Raw genomic sequence first — 21,782 nt, 5'->3', positions numbered from 1 at the left:
AAACCAGTCCATTCTAAAGGAAATCAGTCCTGAATATTCATTGGAAGGACTGATGCTGAAGCTGAAGCTCCAATACTTTGGCCACCTGATGTGAAGAACTGATTCATTTGAAAAGACCCTGATGCTGGGAAAGACTGAAGGCAGGAGGAGTAGGGGATGACAGAGGATAAGATGGTTGGATGACATCACTGACTCAATGGACATGAGTTTGAGCAGGCTTCAGGAGTTGGTGATGGCCAGGGAAGCCTGGCATGCTGCAGTCTATGGGGTTGCAAAGAGTCGGACATGACTGAGCGACTGAACTGAACTGATGTTAATCTTGAAGAGCATAATGCCTTTATAAAGTAAGAATTATGCCCAGGAATTTTGTGTTTTTTTAGTTGTAAGAGGGAGGGCCTGAGAGAAATGAGGCTACTCTATCTCAACTGGAGTAGGAAGTCTTTTTACCTCCTTTTCATACTATATGTTTGCTACACAATTAAATACAGTTTTGTAGATTTTTCCAGCTGTTTCAGGTGATTCTAGCATCTCAAAGAGCATAGGGAGAATTCCAGTCAAACATACTGGTGTGAGTTGATTGACTTTGATTGAAACTGAAGTTACTGGCTTGAGGGCTTTCTGCCTTTTCTCACAAGCACTGGAGCCATTTCATTTGCTTTTTTCCTTCTAGATCCCATGGAGAATGATCAGAGCACAGGAGTCAAGGACAGGTGGGCTTGGCACAGAAGAGGCCACAACAGTCTTTAAGCATAACTTGGTCATTTAGTGGGCTGTGGTAACCAGACCTGACGTCACAATTGGCGCCAGAGGGTTTACACAATCGTTGCCATTGGTCACCAGACCTGGGACCCTACACACTTCCAAGTCCTGTCAGGCAATCTGTGTAGTGCATGGCCTGAAGCCATGTGCAGTCTCTCAGGAGCTTCTCAAAGGAATGCTTTCGTAGGGGCTGTTTCTTCTACATACCAAACAATAAAGGCTCACCTAAAAATAATTAAACCCGACTTAACACTATTTCTGCTCTCTGTGTCATAATTAAGCAAGAATGAAAGAAATCTTAATAGGATTGTAAACAGGTCTTGTGTTCCTTAATCATGTGTTTGAGACTTAGTCAAAAACAAGTTTACGAAGGCTCAGAAACACCCTCCTTTCTTTTCAGGAAAAGCGAAACTAAAGCTGTGCTGTACTATGGCCACTGAAGTCAGTTCCGTTCCCACCCAAGTCCTGCTCCCGCCCTCCCCACTGCAGGGCCTGGATCCAACTCCTTCCTCACCTCTGGACTCTAAGGATCACCCCCTCCTCTGAGTTCTCCTGGCTTGAACACCTCCACCCAGAATGTAACTACTCAAGGCTGTTTGCTGTGGAAGGTAGTATAACCCCCTCATGCTTTGTTGAGTAAAGTCCTCCACTTGACAATCACCTTCCTTTTTGCTGATAACTCCACACCCAGAACCTACCTCAGAGTCAGGTGAACATCAGTTATTCTTTAAAATCATGATGACTGGTTGCCATAGGAAAAGCCACATTTTCTAACTGTTAAGCTGGGAGCTTATTCAATGATTCCTCCTAAGATTTTTTTCACTAGTAGGCTAAGGTCCTTCAGTAAGATTAAGCTATGATTTGCTTTAGAAAAATTAGATGAACATACTATCTGTCATGTTAAGTGAGTTGCGCCATGGTCAACTGCATGGTTTGGGAATTGCTCCCGTAACTGTGGCCACCTGACATTGGCCTAAGAAAAATCTCTGAACTACAGAGAAAAGCCCCTTCTCTCCCAACCTTACCCTCTGGCCACTCAGACACCAATTTCCATGTCATCTGGTCACTGTTCTGCCACAAAGGAAACCCATGGTATCATTAGATACCGTTTTCTGCTTCAAGAGCAGTCACATAATAAGGACCCTAGCCTTGATATTCTAAATGCACAGAGAAGAAAACCGCTGCCCCTAAAGACATCAATCCCACCCCTCATTCACCAACACTGCAAGGAAGCAGAGCCTCTGCTGAGGCTCCCCAGGTCTACCACGTACAGGTCCCTACAGCTAGACTGGACCTCTCTCGGGATGTCGGACCTCTTGGCAATATGTCCAAAGAAAGCAAGCTGGTTTCCTGCTAGGAAACCAGCTCAGATAGCAAGAGATAAGGCGCAGCTGCTATGGGTAGGGGAAGATGGGGTAACACAACATGGTATCAGAGCAGCCCCCACTAAACTGGAAGTCCCAGAGATGAGATGGTAGCTCAACTGCCAATACCAAGTGTCTGTGGGTCAAAGACTTACTTCTCTGAAATCTGATTTTCACATTGGTGCAAAAAGAAGAGTAGAGGAGAGAATTAAAAAAAAAATCTCCCACCCCTCCATCTCTGAGAGTAACCAGCTACTATGTGTGAGGCCCTTGATAGGCACCGTGGAAGATAAAGAAATACAGGATAAGTTTCTCATTAATTCCGAATTATTCTCAGGTGGAGAAAAGAGGAAAGCTGACTTCATGACTGACTCCATAAGGTGCTTACAGATTATTTTCATTTCTTTACTGCCACCTTCTGGTCTCTAGACACCTCCATGGTAATTTTAAAATGCTACCTTAAATTTGTGATTCATGATGGATTTTTTTTTTTTTTTTTTGACCATTCCACGTGGCTTGCAGGATCTTAATTCCCTGAGCGGGGACTGAACCCCTGGCCACGGTGGTGAAAGATCCAAGCCCTAACCCCTGGACCACCAGAGAATTTCCCATAAGGCACTTTTAGTGCTTGTTCACATCCTTCACCTCAGATGATGGTGCACAGATTAGACACAGTTCAGGTAGCCTTTATTCTATTTTCATTTGATCTGAGGGCAACAACAAGCTTAAGTGATTTGCCAAGTGACAAAAAGTTAGGAGCAGAGCAAGGATAAACCATGCCTGCTGTTTTCTCTAAGGAGCAAACACCAGGGTCATTCATTTGACTTTCTTTGTCCAGCTACATTCATAAAGACTTCTATCACCCTCTCATTCCTTCACAAGTACAGCCTTGAGTGGAAAATCCCTTACTCTTAAAAAGGAGAATGCTGTTCAAATATTCCCCGATCTTTTCAAGGGTAAAATCCATTCCATTTTACAAGGTCTTTGAGAAAAGAATGTAGGGGATCTATGATTGATTTTTAAAATTTTATCTGACAGTCAAAATACTAGAGTATCCTCCAGCACAACCCTCAGATGGCAGTCCACCAGCTTCCTCTTAAACATACCTTGGTCTGGAAGCAGCAATAGAGTTGGGTTAGGTACGGATGTTTTCGAGCCAGAGCCAAAATCCGCTTCTCTGTCATCGTGCAGTCTACATCATCATCCTGAAGGATGACATCCTTCTTTAGGACCTTCACAGCATAGACTTCATCTTTGCCTTTGAGCTCCGCCAACATGACCTGTAATTAACCAAAACCACCCCTGTAAGTCTATATATATAAGAGATTAAAAGAAACCCAAGTCAATACCAAATGCTTAAAAAACTAACTCATTTTATCTTTAACTTTAAACAGTATTGTAGTATTTAAAATGTAAAGACTATCCATCCCAATACAGCTTCTATAATTTATTTATTTTTAATCTCTAGCACTGTGTCCAGGCAAAGAAAAGTTCAATGCACATTTGTTAAACAAATTATATGAACATATTAATAATTATTTCATATGTTCATATAATTTGTCATACTTGCAATGAGTGCAGCCAGTATAGCATAGATTTTTTTAGCTGAACGTTATTTCATAAGCATTTTTCTGTATAGTCTCCATCATATCATAGTTGCTGATACTCAAGTATAACAGTTTATTTAACCATGTACTTCAAAGTAGTTTTATCCAATTATTAAGTATTATATAAATAAATTGCTTCAGGTGCTTTATACATATAACTTTTCCTTCTTTTAGATCATAGCCTTAAGGCTATAGAAAAGGCTATAGAAAATCTTCAAAGTGAATTATAGGGTTAGATGTGTACATTTCCTGACTTTCAAAAAGGCTATACTATATAATCTGCCACTAGTAATGTAGAAGGGCTTTAGTTTCACGTATATTCACTAATGTTGGTGCTTTCACATAAAAACCCTTGTTTATGTAATGAGTGTGAAATGTTTCCTCAATGCCGTTTTAACTTGTAATGAAACTAAAAATGTTCGTTTTCTAACTGTATTTCTTTTTGTGCAAATTATTGCCCTGTGTCCAGTTATCCACTGTTGTATACTACTATATTCTTTAGGAATCCTTATGAGCTTGGTATATAAAGTTACTGTTAATTTCTGCAAAGGTTTTTCTAAGCCTGCCATATGATTTTCTGTTATTTTTTCTATTGAACAAGGTCCTCTATCTTTTTGTAGTTGAATCTGTCCTTGTTTACCTTTATGATTTCTTCTACAGCTTTAAAGCTGGGAATGTGATTCCTTCTCCAGCGAGTGAATTAACAGCTCTATTTTCTTGAAGTTTTCCTATCATTTGATATTTTTGCACTCATTTCCCTACAAATGTGACAAGATTTTCTCCCATTAAATAACTTGTAAATACAGTATTTCAGTCATCAGAGCTAAAGAGCAGTAACTCAGAAGCTTAATGAGGGCATTCAGGATGTTACCCTGAAGACGTTTGTCACCCACATAAAATACAAAGTCTTTAAAACTGGCTCAAACTTTGGCAGCAATTTTTCTGAAGAAGCAACCCAAATGCTCCCAAGTCATCGAGGTTCGCATCCTGCTTACATCCTGTGGAAACCTGGAGCCTCTGAACCTGTTTCTTTCCCCTTGAATCTTGCTCAGAATTAAACCAGGTCCTGCTTACATTCCAGAGTTATGCCTCATCAGAGGACTGGGGTCTGCTTCTTACATAACCAGTCTCTGAAGAATTTGATTGCTTCAGCCTTTGCTATTAGAGTCAATCCCACCCATGACTTTTGCTATTAAGTCAATGCCACCCACAGTCTCAGGATGAAATGTGACAGGTAAGATGGCTGGGAACCAGAAAGCCACTTCCTTTGGAGAGAAGTGGAGCAGGTCTATAGCTTAGCCTGCAAAAGTCCAGGATGCATGAGGGCATGGGATCCCCAGGAGCTCCCAGAGCCAGGTACCTGGCTCCAGAGCATGGCCACCTTGCTCTAGGAGGTCCTAGAAAGGTGACTCCCATTGATCCCAGCCATGGCTTTGTGATAAGCAGGGAATAATCATGGGTCTAAGCTGAAATGTTAACCAGTTTCCTAGGTTCCCATTTGGCAAAACTAATACAATTATGTAAAGTTTAAAAATAAAATAAAATTTAAAAAAAATAAAATAAAAAATAAACTGGAGTTATTTCGTCCATCTCATCCCACCTTCAGAATGCTGGCTGGTCACATGAAGGCTTTAATGGGCACACTGCACCCATGCCCCAGATCACTGTGTTGGGCTCAGGGGAGCAGGAGAGGGGAAGGGCTCCGAGGGCAGTGGCCCCTGATCAAAGACCTGAGATGACTGTGTCCATTCTCTCGCCACAGGCGGAGGATAAAAAAGACATTTAGTCAGTGCCAGAAAAGTCACTTAAAATAACATTTAATTTATAAAGTAATACACTCTAAGATTTCCTTTGGGCCTCAAGTTCACTCAGGGCAGAGATGCTAGAATTAATTTCCAAAATTTTTGTAATGAATTAAAAAAACAGAATTTCAGATGGATCTCTGAAAGGAAGAAAGCTCTCATGACTATTACTGATAATGGGAGGCCAAGCACACATAAAGCAATTTAAACTGCTCAGAGTGCTTTCTCACTTGCTCTCTCCCTTGGTTCCTGTTCCTATTGGACAAATGAGAAAAACTGAATCCCAGAGAGGTGGAATGACTATCCTGTAGTCCTGCAGCCCGTGAGCAGCAGAACCCTGGCTCCTGTCTGCTTGGCCTCAGGCCATTGTCACTCAACCAGGAAGGAAAACATAACCAGACCAGCTGAAATGTTCATCACTTAATTTTGGATCAGACCAGCAGTTCTGCCCCTGCGTGCCACAGACCTTGCCGAAGCTGCCTTTGCCCAACACCTTGATGAAGTTGAACTCATCCAGGCCCAAGCGCTTGGCCTGGCCTTGCCGGACTTCACCATTTTCACCCAGGCTTGCCAGCTGACCATCGGTGGATGATGCCGCCCTGTGCTCCTCCCCTCGATTGTCAAATGACAAGGCCTTCCGGATGTTGTTTTCAAGTTCTTTTATTTCTAGGACCAAGAGTGACAAGATATTGCATTAGTGCGCACCTCACAAGCCCTTCCTGTTAGGATCTGATATTCAGAATGTTCCCCCCTGCACCATGACTCTCAACCCTCCCTCTGGTTTTTCACAGCAACAGATGCAGCGACGCATTCCTGTAAGTTCCTTCATTTGCTCTGCACACTTTCACTGGCACCTAATTAATGTACAGCAAAGCCTAGGAACACAACGAGAACAACATGGTCCCCGCCAATCCTCTCCTTCAGATCTGCCTTTTATTCTGGGACGGGGCCACCTCTCTGTAAGCCCCCTTCAGCTGGTAGCCTGTTGCATTGTTCTAGGTGTAGTGCAAGAATTCTGGCCTCCCAAAGGCAATAGGGATCCTTCAAGTTTCCTTTGAAAATTAAAACAATGGCTAATGGAAAACCGCTGTCACAGTAATTACTAGTGAGGTAATTATTTCAATAACCGGGACTAAGAAGCCTTTACCTTCTAAGGGACTTTACTTGGCTTTATTGCTGGGTTTATTCTAAATACCCATCTTCCATAAAGTTATTTAACTGAATGAGCAGTGGGCTTATCATTAACAAAAGAATTATGTCCCAAGGGTGACATGTTGCAAATTTATCTCAGATGGGGCAGGAATTCCTCAGCAGTTTCATAACTATGACACAGCCTTGTGCTGCTGCAGAGTATGTGACCTGAATTAACCTGGGGATGATAATGCTGGGTGACCCTTTGACCTTTTCTATTTGAGAAAACTTTGTTGTCAGCTATACATTCACCAAGACATACGCTCCTTTGTGGAGAAGTGGACATCTCGAGGGTAATCCAATTTTAAAAGATGCTTGTGAATAACTGGGATCACAGGAGGGAAACACGAACTATTAACCTTTGGGAATCAGAATCAAGCAGGATTGATCCGCTGCTGCTTGACATAAAGACAATTTTGGCTCCTTTACAGAAGGACTGAGACCTGTGAAGGCTCCACGATCTGCAGGCGTGACTTCTCTGAGATGTGCCGGGACAGAGTGCAAGGGAGAGGTGAGGACAGCTTCCAAGTCTACAGATATGTCCGTGCCAGCGCCGCGGTTTTCTATCACTTACTCTTAACTAAGTATAACTTTTGCTCTCAGCATACAGCTTCTGCTCATAACTTGCAAGCAAGTTATTAAACAAATTTTGGAAGACAGAACTTGGATGCTGGGGATATTAAAACTTGAAGAAAATATCTTTCTATGTGTTCTTACAACAGAGAGAAGAGGAATTGTGCCTTATTTCAGTTTGGTGATAATGCACTGTCTTGCTAAGAAGGTTTTCACATCTATTTGTCCTCACAATACGGCTGGGAAATACTGTACCTTCATGGACGGGGGACAGAGAGGTCCTGAGGGGCATGGTGTCCTGCCGAGGTGGGACAGCAGGCTGGGCAGGAACCAGGCCTACAAATCCAGTTGCCTCATGCTTGCCTGGGGTTTTTTTATCATATGACTCTGTCCCCTTGAAGCTCTCAAAGGAGCTCTCAGCCTTAAAAAAGCAAAACCTGAAAATGCCCACATTGGACAGGGACAGCAACTGCTTGTTTGGAGGCCCCGGGGAACCACTGGATTATTTACGAAGGGCTCAAACCTCTTTTGAAAGGAAGCAGAGTATAAAGGTGCAGAAAGTTAATCAGAGAAGCATGAAGAGGGACTCAGATCAATAATTTTGTGACCTCAGGACTGGCATACCCCCTGCGGTTGTTTTATTTACTTCTGGGGAAGAAGGGCTGGGTTGCAGTGATGACCTCCACAGAGGGTTCTATGGCAAGGCTTCTGAGAATGGGGTCCCTAGGCCATAAGGGGTGACATCTCACCCTTACCACTGACTTAGTTTCTGACCTTTGGACAAAACTTTTTAACTCTCTGCCTTACACTTCTCACCCTGTAACCTGGGGACAGTAAGGGAGCGTAGACAGAGAGTTGGCTTGAGTGTAGAATGAGGATAAGGAAGACAAAAGGGGCTATAGAACATCAAGGCACTATTGTTCTCACTTGTTAATGATTATCCCTGTTCTGCAGATACAAACATCCCTTCCCAGTGAGATCTGGTTCTGGTTACCAGAGGGGAAGGTCTAAAGTGTATACATCCCTCCTCAGTCTTGGCATCCTTGGATACTTGCAGAATTCAGAAACCTTTGATAACTTCCAGCATATTTTGATGGAGAAGGAGACATCCTGAGCTGAGCTCTAGAGGGGAGTCAGGTGTGGAGCTGGCTTCTCGCAGGCTCTGCCAGCTTCACCTTCCTATCCCCACCCACCCATCTCCAGACTCCTGCCCTGATTTCAACTTTTGGGTATGATGGTGAAGTTCAGGGAGGAAGGAAGTCAGATTCAACTCAACTGAGCGGTGCTGAGGGGGCTGGGAGCAGAGCTGGGCAGGGTGGTGAGAGAAGGGCTGCGCTCTCTGCCTCTCCTGCACGTGGAAGCTGGAAGATAGGCGAGAGAAAAAGAACCGCAGCTCTCCATCTCTCTCACTTCTACCCTGCCTGGGAGTGATGCCAGGGTGGCGGAGCCATTCAGTGCCACACTCTCAAGCCTTGGACTCCTTGGCCCTTCCAAGGACACAGCTCAGAGGTAAAGAAGCAAATCTGAGGGCCTCACCCTGGTCACAGGGCGAGGTGGGGGCCGACTTGGATCGATCTTCCTCAGACGGTGAGCTTCCAGAAGCAGGCTGCGGGGACTCAGCACCAGCAATGAGCTAGAGAATGGGAGAGAACGAGGGGAGAAAGGGGTCAGAAAGGAGATGGGGAGTTTCCCTAAAGTCAAAGGCATCAGGATGCGACGCCAGGGGTGGTAGCAGACCCTGGTGCACAGTAGCTCTTGCTGAATTGATCATCTGAAAGCAAGAGACTCAAGGTTTCCTTTGTCAATGAAAGGAAAGCAAACAAGTGACGTCAGCTCAACCTTACCCCTTCCATGAAACTTCTCTTGCCTACCCAAGCAATGATAGTTATCTCATCCAGAGCAAACTTGACAGCTGCTTGGTATTTATTCCCTACCGTGTTCAGCTTTATTTAACTTGGGATCTCTGCTCAGGTAGACTGTAGGTTCTCTGAAGGTTAAGAGCCTATCTGGTATTTGTATTGCCCCTGGGATCTCACAGAGTGATGCACACAACAGAAGCTCAACCAGCATTCTCAGATGTATCGATATTTGTCGGCAATCAGGAAATTTTTAGCAGGACATCCTCCATGAAGTCTATTTCTTGGCATAGATGCTGGTATATTCATACTAAGTTCCCATTAAGGGCAGAAGTTTGCACTCAAGAGATCACAAGCACTCTGTTCCCCTTTACTCTTGATCTACCCACTGTGCACACACGTCATTTCTGGATGATCGGCTGCTTGCAAGGGGCACTATGAAGGTAACTCAGGCTCCAGAAAGCCTGATGCTCCCACGTAGAAGCTCCCTCAGCTTCTGGCCAAGGGCACTTGTCTCCCATCCTCTCGTACTAACTAAAGGTACTACTTGGTTTGCTTGACTTTTTCCAGCTTTTGCATGAGAAGCAACACAGCAATAAAACTGTCAGGACTGAAGTCTCTTAGTCTCTGACTCTGCTCCTTCCTTATTTTCTCCATGTTGGTTTCTTAGCACCAGGATCTCCCAAATGCAAGACAGATAGACAATGCCTGGTTACTCTCATTACAGGCCATATAAATACAGGGGAGGGGGCAGGTGTTGAGTTTTCTCTGAAACGTTCCATGACAGAAAAGATTCCAACTCAGTTTACTTCTCAGTTCAGTCGCTCGGTCGTGTCCGACTCTTTGCGACCCCATGAACTGCAGCACGCCAGGCCTCCCTGTCCATCACCAACTCCTGGAGTCCACCCAAACCCATGTCCATTGAGTCAATGATGCCATCCAACCATCTCATCCTCTGTCGTCCCTTTCTCCTCCTGCCCCCAATCTTTCCCAGCAGCAGGGTCTTTTCACATGAGTCAGCTCTTTGCATCAGGTGGCCAGAGTATTGGAGTTACAGCTTCAACATCAGTCCTTCCAATGAACACCCAGGACTTTAGGTGTTCTCCTTTAGGATGGACTGGTTGGATCTCCTTGCAGATGGAGACTCTCAAGAGTCTTCTCCAACACCACAGTTCAAAAGCATCAATTCTTCGGCACTCAGCTTTCTTTATAGTCCAACTCTCACATCCATACATGACTACTGGAAAAACCATAGCCTTGACTAGACGAAACTTTGTTGACAAAGTAATGTCTCTGCTTTTTAATATGCTGTCTAGGTTGGTCATAACTTTCCTTCCAAGGAGTAAGCTTCTTTTAATTTCATGGCTGCAATCACCATCTGCAGTGATTTTGGAGCCCCCCAAAATAAAGTCTAACACTGTTTCCACTGTTTCCCCATCTGTTTGCCATAAAGTGATGGGACTGGATGCCATGATCTTAGTTTGCTGAATGTTGAGCTTTAAGCCAACTTTTTCACTCTCCTCTTCACTTTCATCAAGAGGCTTTTTAGTTCCTCTTCACTTTCTGCCATAAGGGTGGTGTCATCTGCATATCTGAGGTTATTGATGTTTCTCCCAGCAATCTTGATTCCAGCTTGTGCTTCCTCCAGCCCAGCATTTCTCATGATATACTCTGCATATAAGTTAAATAAGCAGGGTGACAATATACAGCCTTGATGCACTCCTTTTCCTATTTGGAACCAGTCTGTTGTTCCATGTCCAGTTCTAACTGTTGCTTCCTGACCTGCATACAGGTTTCTCAAGAGGCAGGTCAGGTGGTCTGGTATTCCCTTCTCTTTCAGAATTTTCCACAGTTTATTGCGATCCACACAGTCAAAGGCTTTGGCATAGTCAATCAAGCAGAAATAGATGTTTTTCTGGAACTCTCTTGCTTTTTCAATGATCCAGTGGATGTTGGTAATTTGATCTCTGGTTCCTCTGCCTTTGCTAAAACCAGTTTACTTCAGGCAAGGCACAGTCGTGTCTGCTGAACAGGACTCTCTGTAGATCCTACACACACGTGTGTTCAGCACTGTCATCACAGGTGTTTGTCCAACCTGCCTTCTGGGCAAGGCCTCAGCATTAAGGGTGCTGACATTCTGCTTGTAGCTTCAATGTCCTGGGTCCTGCTTCCACCAGTGGGACTGTCAAGAGCTGAGAAGAGCCACCAGAAGCACAAAATCTCACGTTAGTCAGGAGGAGAGGGTGTTTTTTCCTCTAAACCTTACAAAATAACTTTGTTTATTCAAAAAGTAAGGAAGAAAATGCTTAAGAAGATGGAAACAACCCAGACCTTCCCATTCAAGGGAAAAGCCTCCTCTGAGAGGCAGCAGGGAAAAGGTATGGGCAGCTTCTAGAACAAGAAGGGAAACACAAAGCCCTTCAGAAAGTATTTCAAGGGAAAATTTAGGGACAACATTTAGGAGCTAATACTGTCGAGGCACCCATTGTCAGGCTTGTTTTTTAGTAAAAAAAAAAAAAAAAAAAAAAAATATATATATATATATGTATGTATGTATGTATGTATGTATGTATGCACTGGGCAATGAGAGCCACTTGCCCATACCACCCTACCAGGATTTCTTGCCCAGTTAACATGGTTCCCATTTTTTCATTAACTTACTCTTTCAGAGCCCTCTTACATTTTTTAGGCTAGGAGCCAAGGCTAGGACAAGCCTTCAAACAAAATGCTAGAGATATCTTTAGCTCTGTTTACATCTGTGGGCCCTGACTCACCAAAATAACATTTTAGCAAACGGATCTTTTCCTACTGACATTCGGAATGTCACACAGATAGAGACAGGGCTTTGGTCACCAAAGACAGGCCCAGATGTTTCATGTCGTGGGACATTAACAATATTCCTCGGGCAGCCAAGTGCCAGCACTATCACAAATCTTCTTGGCTTGCTCCCTAGAAAAGAATGTATTTCCAGCTCTTCATCCATTTATCCTCATTATAGTGATACCAGAGGCAAAGTTCAAATGTGAACATTGCTGTCATGCCAGTTTTGGAGGCAGATAAGGCTACTTCCTTGTCTAGAATTGAATATTTTCTGGAGGGAATTCCAGAATCCTCACCTCGAAGGTGATGTACCCCTAAGAAACACAACACTTGAGACTTGCTTGGCTTTTCCTCACCTCTGGAATTGAAGGAGACTTCTGTGTTACCTGCATGCCTTTTCCTTCTTTGTTTTCTTTTAAGCACATGTTGTTTCAAGTCCAGTGTGTCAACCCAGCAGTCTCAGAATTATATTCCAAGGGACTCTCAGGAAATCAGCACGGAGATGCTGGCTCACACGGAGCTTCAGAAACATCACCCAAGAACCACTTACCTTTTTCCTCCTCTGGCCACTATTGGTGATCTTGTCTGGAGTAACACCCAGGTCAGCCAATACTTTAGCGATACCCCTGGCATCCACGCCACAGTTGGGAGCCACGTTGGTCTCACAGCGCCGGTGAACGTTCATCTTGCAGACTGTAAGGAGACACGGAGGAGAGGCTTCCAAAGGGTCATGGCCTAAAATGTTACCTTATTGTGCTCTGATTGTAAAAGGAACACACGTTCATTTGTTAGAATTTGGAAAATACAGGAAGACAAAAAAAGAAAAATAAAAAAATCACCCAGCGTCCCCTCACACAGATCTAAAATCAACCACCTCACGGAGATAATCAGGCTATGGATAAATAAAAATCACACTGAAATTTCCTTTCAGGGAGCAGAACACTGACCGTAGAATTTAATTGGTTTCTCTGAAGAAAGTTCATCTGGATGCTGAACCCGAATGGGCCCCCTGAATACAGTCCACTATATTTCTCTGCTGTAATGTGGGAATGTTCCTGAGAGAGGAATACTCACAGTAGACAGCCTCTAAAGAAGCTCACCTCTAAAAATGAGGAGCCTGAATAAGGTGACCTCCAAGGTCCCTTTCAAATCCAAAATCTGGATTCAAAGGAACAAAGGCCATGCTTGAATTTTGTTTTTTGTTTCATCTGCATCACTTAAGCTGACCTTGGTGCAGGACATCCAAGGTGAAAACATAAACTGTTTTGGTCTCCAGTCCAGTATGTGAGGAGCTTGGACCTTGTTGCTCTGTCCTAATGAGTAAAAAGCTGAACAAACTAGAAAATCAACAAGTCTTCTTGAGATTTAACAGAGAAGGAACATCACAGGGCAAACTGCTGCCCTGTGGGAGAGACAGATATGAATCATGACTTAGTGGAACAGAAACTCCCAAGCAGCAGCCCAGAGGACAAGCACCACTAAATGGTGAGCCGCTGGGGTCCCAGAGTGGACGATCTGTCAAAGACTCTAGGCTGACCCCGTCATAGGGTCCCCCACTTTCGTGAGTTCTACCTCTAGTCGTTTGACCATGCTCTCACAGGGAATATTGGAGAAAGAAATCCCACACGCTGATCACATGGAGAGAGGGAAGGAACTTTGAAATACAGCAGAGCTCCCTGTTCTTAACAATGCTGGCTCTAAGAAGAAGCTATTTCATCAGAGATTAAACTACTGTAGCTTTATCAGATACTAAGCAACCTAGGGGAAGGAAAATACCCAACTCCAACCTGTGTTAGCTATCTTGTCCTATATAAGGTGGGGGAAACCCTGAGAAACATGTATACAGTTCATAGTTCAGAGAAACAGGTTCACAGAAAGACTGAGATCTCATCTCAGGACTACAGAATGCTTCCCCTCCCCCAACACCTTAGCACCGTGTTACTAAAGGCCTATTACTGCTGTTCCTGTTACTTACATGTCATGTCTGACTATCCTTCTCTCACACACACACATATGAGGCATATTAAAAGGCAAAAAACCAGTTTGAAGAGACAGGGCAAGAAGCAGAACCAGACTCAGACATGGCAGGGTTGCTGGAATAACCAAGCCAAGAATTTAAAACAACTATGATTAATATGCTAAGGGTATGTGTCAATAGAAAATTTTAAAACAGAAAAACAAAAGGAGAAATACTGGAAAAAAAGATATAGAATATCTAAGAAATACGGAACAGTTGCAAAAGGTGTAACGTGTATGGGAATACTAGCAGGAGGAAAAAAAAAAAGGGAAAAATGAACAAAAAAAATATTTGAAGTAAAAATGACTGAGAATGCCCTCAAAGTAAATTCAGATACCAAACTACAGACCCAGGAAGCTTAGAGAACACCAACAAATGACAGGAAAGAACAGGATAAATGAAAAAGAACAAAACCAATATCAAGCGACATCTAGGCATATCATATACAAGCTGCAGAAAATCAAAGATAAAGAAAAATAGTCTTGAAAGAAGTCAGAAGGAAATAACACCTTACCCAAAGGGAAGCAAAGACAAGCACTACATCTGACTTCTCAGAAACCACATAAGCAAAAGACAGTAGAGTGAAATATTTAAAGTATAATAAATCCCCTTCATATGAACTAGCTCTCTTCCAAAACCATGTTCATAAATCCAATTAAGTCCAAAAAGTTAGCCTAGGTACTCAACTAACACAACTGGCTATGTAACACTGTACTGTAATAGATTTATAATATTTGCTTATAAAAAATATAAAAATAAAACATTTTTATTCTTACAGCACAGTACCTCGTACTCTTGTAGTGCTATAGAACCTTGAAAAGTATAGTAGTGAAGTACAACAGCTGGTGATTCTTAGCAGTGACAGTCACATTAACACTGCTTTCACACTTGCTCCTAGACATCCTGGGCTTGAAATACAGTCACTGCACTGCTGTACTCTATACAGTACACCAAAGCACAACACTTACAGAGGAAGCACACACGTGGCAATGCACCCAGGCATGTGACTAACTTACGTGACTGGTCACGGGTACACTCCTTCACATTTTTGAAAGTTAGCGACCTCAAGGTTCATATGTAGGGGACTTACTGTATTGAGAGGGGGAAAAGATGCAGAATTCTGTTCCCTGTGAAATTATCCTTCAAAAGTGAAGGAGAAATAAAGACGTCCTCAGACAAATAAAAACTGAGGAACTTTATAGCCAATAGACCTGCCTTGCAAGAAGTGTTAAAAGAAGCTCTTCAGGAAGAAGGAAAATGGCTGATAGCATCCTTCAGTCGTCAGAAACTCAGATCTACACAAAGAAAGGAAGAGCATCAGAGAAAGAATAAGGGATGGTAAAATACAAACTTTTATTTTTTAAGTTCTTACTTGATCTCACAGATAATTTTTCAAGATAACAACAGCAACAATGTTTTCGATTATTATGCTTATATGCATCATATGTATAGAAAATACATGCTTACGTATAAGTGAAATGAATGACAGCAATGATATGAGGAGTAGGACAGAAGAATAAGAATTTCTTTGTTATTATAAGGTATTAATACTTGCACCTGGGGCTGCCCAGGTGGCACTAGTAGTAAAGAACCCGCCTGCCAATGCAGGAGGCATAAGAGATGCTGTTTCGATCCCTGGGTCAGGCAGATCCCCTGAAGGAGGAAATGGCAACCCACTCCACTACTCTTACCTGGAGAATCCCATGGACAGAGGAACCTGGCGGGCTACAGTCCATGGGGTTGCAGAGAGTCGGACATGACTAAAGCAACTTAGCCCACATGCGATACTTGCACTATCTGTGAAGTATTAGAGCGTTATTTGAAAGTGGACTTGGATTAGTTGTAAATGTATATTGCAAACTCTAGGGCAACCATGAAAATAAGTTTTAAAAAACAACAGAAGAATGGATATGCTAAGAGAAAAAATGGAATCTTATAAATTGTTCAGTTAAAACCACAAAAGGTGGGAAAATGTGAAAGACAAAAATAGAAACAAAGAGCGAGGGCATCAAATGGAAAACAATAACAAAAAAAGATGATTATTAATCCAAATATATTGAAAACCACTTTAAATGTCAGTGGTCTAAATACATTAAGTAGAAGACAGAGATTGTCAGGGTGGATCAAAAAAGAAACCCAGTACATATTATCTAGAATAAACACACTTTAAATATGTAAGATACATATAGACTAAAATTAATGTATGGAGAAAGATACACCATGCTAATGCTAACTAAAAGAAAGCAGGAATAGCTACATTAATTTCTGATAGAGTAGACTTCAGAGCAAGGAAACTTATCAGAGATATCAAAGGGCACAATAAGGGAACAATTCTCCAAGAAGACATTAAAATCACACTCCTGGTATTTACTCAAATGAGTTTAAAATGTAGGTCTACACAAAAACCAGCACATGGATGTGTACAACAACTTTATTCATAATTATGAAAACTTCAGAGCAACTAAGATGTCCTTCAGTAGCTGAACAGCTAAATTGTGGTACATGCATATAACTGAATATTTGCCAGTACTAAAAGTACATTAGCTATTAAACCATGAAAAGATATGAAAGAACTTTAATTGCATATTACTAAGTGAAAGAAGCCAACCTGAAAAAAAACCTATACATTGTATGTAGCTCTTACTACATGACATGCTCCTCCACGACAGAAAAGCAAAACTGTGGAGCTGTAAAAGGATCAGGGGTTGTCAGTGGCTGCAGGGGAGGCAGGGAAGAATAAGTAGCCAAAGCACAGAGGATTTTCAGGACAGTGAAACTACTGTGTATAAATACTATAAGGATGGATACAGCATGTTGTACATTTGTCCAAACCCACAGGATGTCCAGTACGAAGAGTGATCCCTAATGTAAACTGAGGGATAATGATGCGTCAATGCAAGTCCATTGATTTAACAAATGTATCACTCTGGTGTGGATACTGATAGTGAGGAAGGCTGTCTGTGGGAGGGGGTAGGAGGGTATGCCAGAAATCTTTGTACTTGCTCTTCAAGTTTGCTCTGAACCTAAAACTATTCCAAAAGCTAAAGTCTATTAACACACATACACACACACAGACTTTCTGAAATAAAACCAGGCAGGATGACCACACCTAAGGGTTCTAGACTACCTGACCACTGACCTGGAGGAGGGATAGCACTGACCCTACTCTCTTTCATCTCCAACCCAGGCTTGAAGAGCTCACATGAATTACGTGGCTGAAGATGCCCTCAGAGCCAAAGGCAGGAATATGGGGGTGGGGAAGCATGTGTGCTGATGGGAGGGGAGCTTTCTCATGCAATATAAACAAAAAGAAAGCTCCACCACAGCCTGGCCATGGTGCCGCATGCATTGATTTATTACTAAAAATGCTCAAAAATCCTCAGACCCATGCCAGACTCCAGGCAACAGCACTCTGAATTCTCTGTCCCACTGCCCTTAGCAAAACTACCCTCTGACACTCAGCTCAGCTCATCTGCACATGTCCACCCATCCCATCTCATACAAGTTCTCTTCTGTCTCTTCTTGAGGTGACAGAATAGACAAGAATGAAGCAACCGCATGAAGAGAGACGATTTCGTAGCATGGGTCGTTTATCTATGTGATTTAGCCGCTGGCGCCCTCTGGTGTTGTAACACCAGACCTGTCCATCCTAATGAAACAAATTTGCTCAGGTTGACTGGTCAGCAAAACAAGAAAGATCTTTGGGGACTTCATTTTTCATTTAAAAAAATTCTGTTATTTCTTTGGGAGAATTTTGTAGTTGTCTTAATATGTAAGGTTAAAAAAAAAACAAACCCAGTGACATGTCAGTTAACATGAACCACATGAAAAAGCGACTTCGAAAGAGCTTTGAAAAGTCTGGAAACACGAGGGCAAAGCTGGCTGAGAGAAGAGAACTTGACATAATTTAAGCAGCCACAGTCGGGTTCCTGGAAGCTGGAAGTAACATCTGGAGGCCGCAGGTCAGGAAGAGAAAGTAAATGTTAGAACCAAAGAAACGTGAAGCTCATTTATGGTAATGCAAGGCAGACAAACCAGTTGAATCACCCCCTTCTCTCCCTCATCTGGACTGGTGAGCACCCAGCGCCAGTTCCCTGAGGATTCCCAATCTAGGCTGCTTCATATTGTTCATTTTTCAACCGCTTCACCGGGATGAGCTGCACTGCTGCTGCTGCTGCTAAGTCACTTCAGTTGTGTCCGACTCTGTGCGACCCCATAGATGGCAGCCCACCAGGCTCCCCCATCCCTGGGATTCTCCAGGCAAGAACACTGGAGTGGGTTGCTATTTTCTTCTCCAATGTATGAAAGTGAAAAGTGAAGTGAAGTCGCTCAGTTGTGTCCGACTCTTAGCGACCCCATGGACTGCAGCCTACCAGGCTCCTCCGTCCATGGGATTTTGCAGGCAAGAGTACTGGAGTGGGGTGCCATTGCCTACTCCGAGCTGCACTCCTGGGGCTCTTCAAAAAGGAAGATTATGATTCTGCTTCTGCCCAGTGTCTCATCACACATTCGCTGAGCTCCTACTCTGCGCTATAGGTGGTGCTGCCCTCAGGACAGACAGGGGCTGGGGCATGCTGACCTGCATTCTGGCTCCCATGTTTCCACCCTTTCCATAGCTGAGATTAAAGCTGGTGTTGCAGTGGGGTGGGTTAGGCTGTTTGGAATCCTCCCAAAGCAGGCAGAAGACCTTGAGAGAGAACAGTGACAAAGGCAAATGGGCAGGCCTAAGTGTCCTCCAGAAATCTCTACATGAGAGTCATATGGCCCTTGTGGGTGAGCCAGAGCAGTGGTTTGATAGCATAACAGGTTACAGCCAGCCACATCATGCTCAGGGGCAAAACACACACAACTGTGAGCAGGAAGTTGTGTGTTTGTGTCATGGAGGTTGGCAGGGATGGGAGAGTGCTTGATGCATACAGAGTCCTGGGCAGGAGACAAGAATGGGAGTAGCAGATGTACACAAAAAGGCTTAAAAGGATCCCAGCAAATTGTTAGCAGAGGTTAGGGCTGGAAACAGACATGGTAAGAGAATATAACGGACTTTCATATTTTTATACATATACTTAAGTCTTGCTAGAATCTTTCATAGAATTATTTGTGTATTATTTGTGTTTTTTTAACTCTAAAAATACAAATAAAAGTTGAAGATATGACAAGGAAAAGTGAAAGTCACTCAGTTGTGTCCAGCTCTTTGTGACCCCATGGGCTATACAGTCCATGGAATTCTCCAGGCCAGAATACTGGAGTGGGTAGCCTTTCCCCTCTCCAGGGGATCTTCCCAACCCAGGGATCGAACCCAGGTCTCCTGCACTGCAGACGGATTCTTTACCAGCTGAGCCATAAGGGAAGCTCAAGAATACTGGAGTGGGTAACCCATTCCTTCTCCAGCAAATCTGGAGATGACAAGGAAACTGTTTGTTAAAAAATAATAGTAAAGGGCTGATATTTTCAAAACTGATGAGAATATAAATCCTTTTTCATAACTTTACTGTTTTTGTTTTTTTTTTTAATGGAAGGAAGGAAGAAAGGAAGGGAAGGGAGAGAGAAAACCTTCCCTGCTTCCTATCTTTGTAGCTCCTATGCCACTTTTCATCACTTTCATTATGATTCTCAGAAGGTGGGCACGCAGTTGGAGTTAAAAGGAAGCCCAGGGTCGCCTAGCCAGGGGGCCTCCCTGCAACTACCCAGCCCAAGCAGTGGCAGAACCAGCACAGATCAGTTTCCCAGACTCCTAATCTGGGATCTTCACTGCTTCCAGCTCTCTGCCTAGGGGGTTTGCCCCAAATAGATGGCCTGATCTGTATTACCTGCAGGAACGGGAGTGACTCTCTCCCCCTTAGTCCACAAAAGCAGCCTCGGCTCACAGCTGCTATTAGGATAGGATCTCAGAGAGAGTCAAGAAGCCAGGAAGGAGACTCTTCAGGACTTTCCAGGCCAGGCCTTTTCCAACTGTACGTCATTCCCTACCTTGGCACAGAGCTGCAGTCAGGGTGGACAGGCAGGAGCAGGGGGCTCACCCCAGAGGAGGACAGGGAAGCCAGGGCTGCTGCAGGTGCTGCAGGGCAGACTGAATTGTGTAAAGAGGTCTGGCTTTCTGTTAAACTGACCCAGATGCTGGGTGATGTCAAGGCAGCTGTGCTGGAGACATGTAAGCTCACAGGCAGAAGAGAAGTGGGGAGCGGGGCGGGTGGCCAGGGCAGGTGAGAACCCCACATCTTCTTTAGAGAAGGAAACAAAAATCATAAGGTATTGGGAGTCTTTACCTCTGGGGAAACTGACTCCATAAGTCAATGGAGAAATAAAGCACATGTGAGAGGACTCTGGAGGCATTCACTGTGCAGATGAAGGTCAGGTTAAGGAAGCAGTAGACTTAAAATGAAGAACAAAAAGAGCAAATGCCTCAGTGATGCTAGTATTTGAACATCTGAAGCTAATTTTTGCACAGGCTACTAGTGGCTGAGGTGCTCAGACAGACCCTCAATGAGTCTATAGAGAGGTACAGCGCACCTGTGCCAGCACTTAAGTCGTAAGATAAAGGACAGGAGGAAGTCCCCCGGTGGTCCAGCGGTTAGGACTCTGCACTTTCACTGCCAAAGGCACAGGTTCAATCCCTGGTTGAGAAGCTAGGACCCTGCTAGGTGACCAAAAGAAAAAAGACAGCAATGAAACATCCTGCCTTAGTGCTGGTGTCTTTCTACCCTGATAAAGGAGCTCAGTTCCTCAAACACAGCCTCTGAGCACTCTCCAGGCGTCTGGCCCCTCTGGGCTGCGGGAGGGAGGAGGCAGCCTTGAGGGCGGTGGTGGGTTCCCACGGGTCCCTGGTCGTACCCCTCTGTGTGCACTGGTCTCCATCCCCGCCAGTAAAAGGGGGTAATAATGCTCTCTCTCCCTGGCTGACAGAGGGACAGTCTCTGGAAGAGTATATCCACCACCCTTGAACCCGTGTGGCTCAGGCAACTTCAGGCTGAAGGGAGAGTGACCAGGACCATCTCATGGATCCTCCTCTATAGATGCAAGCTTGAGAAAACCCCATTTCATTGAAAATACCTAAACGTTTTATCCCCAGGAGTGGGATGGGCAACAAAGCTGAAGCTATAGACCAGCAGGTCAACTGGCTTGTATCCCACCATGACCAGGGGATGGGGGCTCCAGCCCAGGAGGCCAAGCCAGCCTGATTCAACAAAGGTGAAGACCTGATGGAGTCTCCATAGACAGGAGAGGGTGTGGATCACAGACCAGAGGCAGTGCAGGAGCCAGCTGCCTGGGTTTAACTCCAGCTTCCTGGGGACTTGCTCTGAGACCCCAGGCAGGTCAGTAATTTTTGATTTCTTTTTCTTAGCAATCAAAGGAGTGGAACCAGACTTAGACCCAGATAAGAGGGGCCCCTGCCTAGGACCCTCCCAGCCTCTTCTGGCCATCACCCTCTCCACAGGATAAGGGGCCTGCAGGGACAAAAAGACTTGAGGTTGAAAAAGGATAAAAAGCGAGAAGAAAACACAGGGGGTTGGGGGGCAGTGAAACCACTCTGTAGGATACTGTAAGGGTAGATGCATGTCATTATACATGTCAAAACCCGCAGAGTGCCCAACACCAAGAGTGAAATTAATGTAAATTATGGACATTGGGCGATTGTGATATGTCAGTGTAAGCTCAGCAACTGTTTAACAAATGCATCTCTCTGGTGGGGGAGATGTTGATGCTGGGAGAGGCTGGGTATATGTGGGGGCAGGCTATATACAGGAAATCTCTGTATCTTCTGCTCAGTTTTACTGTGAATCTAAAAAATGAGAGAG

The 21,782-nt window shown here is 43.9% G+C and overlaps 1 protein-coding gene across 4 annotated transcripts in view; it reads right to left on the bottom strand.

Annotated features, from left to right (window-relative positions):
• The window catches only part of PRKCE (protein kinase C epsilon), a 542,457-nt gene that overhangs the window by 164,458 nt on the left and 356,217 nt on the right, over positions 1–21,782 (bottom strand). For all 4 annotated transcript variants that reach the window (XM_024998410.2, XM_005212581.5, XM_024998411.2 and 1 more), the window contains 4 exons: positions 12,523–12,665; positions 8,833–8,929; positions 5,999–6,198; positions 3,230–3,403 (listed from right to left, as the gene is read on the bottom strand). In XM_024998410.2, coding sequence (XP_024854178.1) covers positions 3,230–3,403; positions 5,999–6,198; positions 8,833–8,929; positions 12,523–12,665 — 614 coding nt within the window. The remainder of the gene's footprint in view (positions 1–3,229; positions 3,404–5,998; positions 6,199–8,832; positions 8,930–12,522; positions 12,666–21,782) is intronic.

Source organism: Bos taurus, chromosome 11, assembly GCF_002263795.3.
Source record: "Bos taurus isolate L1 Dominette 01449 registration number 42190680 breed Hereford chromosome 11, ARS-UCD2.0, whole genome shotgun sequence".
Lineage (NCBI taxonomy): Eukaryota > Metazoa > Chordata > Mammalia > Artiodactyla > Bovidae > Bos > Bos taurus.
The sequence above is the reverse complement of the archived record's forward strand: the minus strand, read 5'-3'. Positions and strand labels throughout refer to the sequence as shown.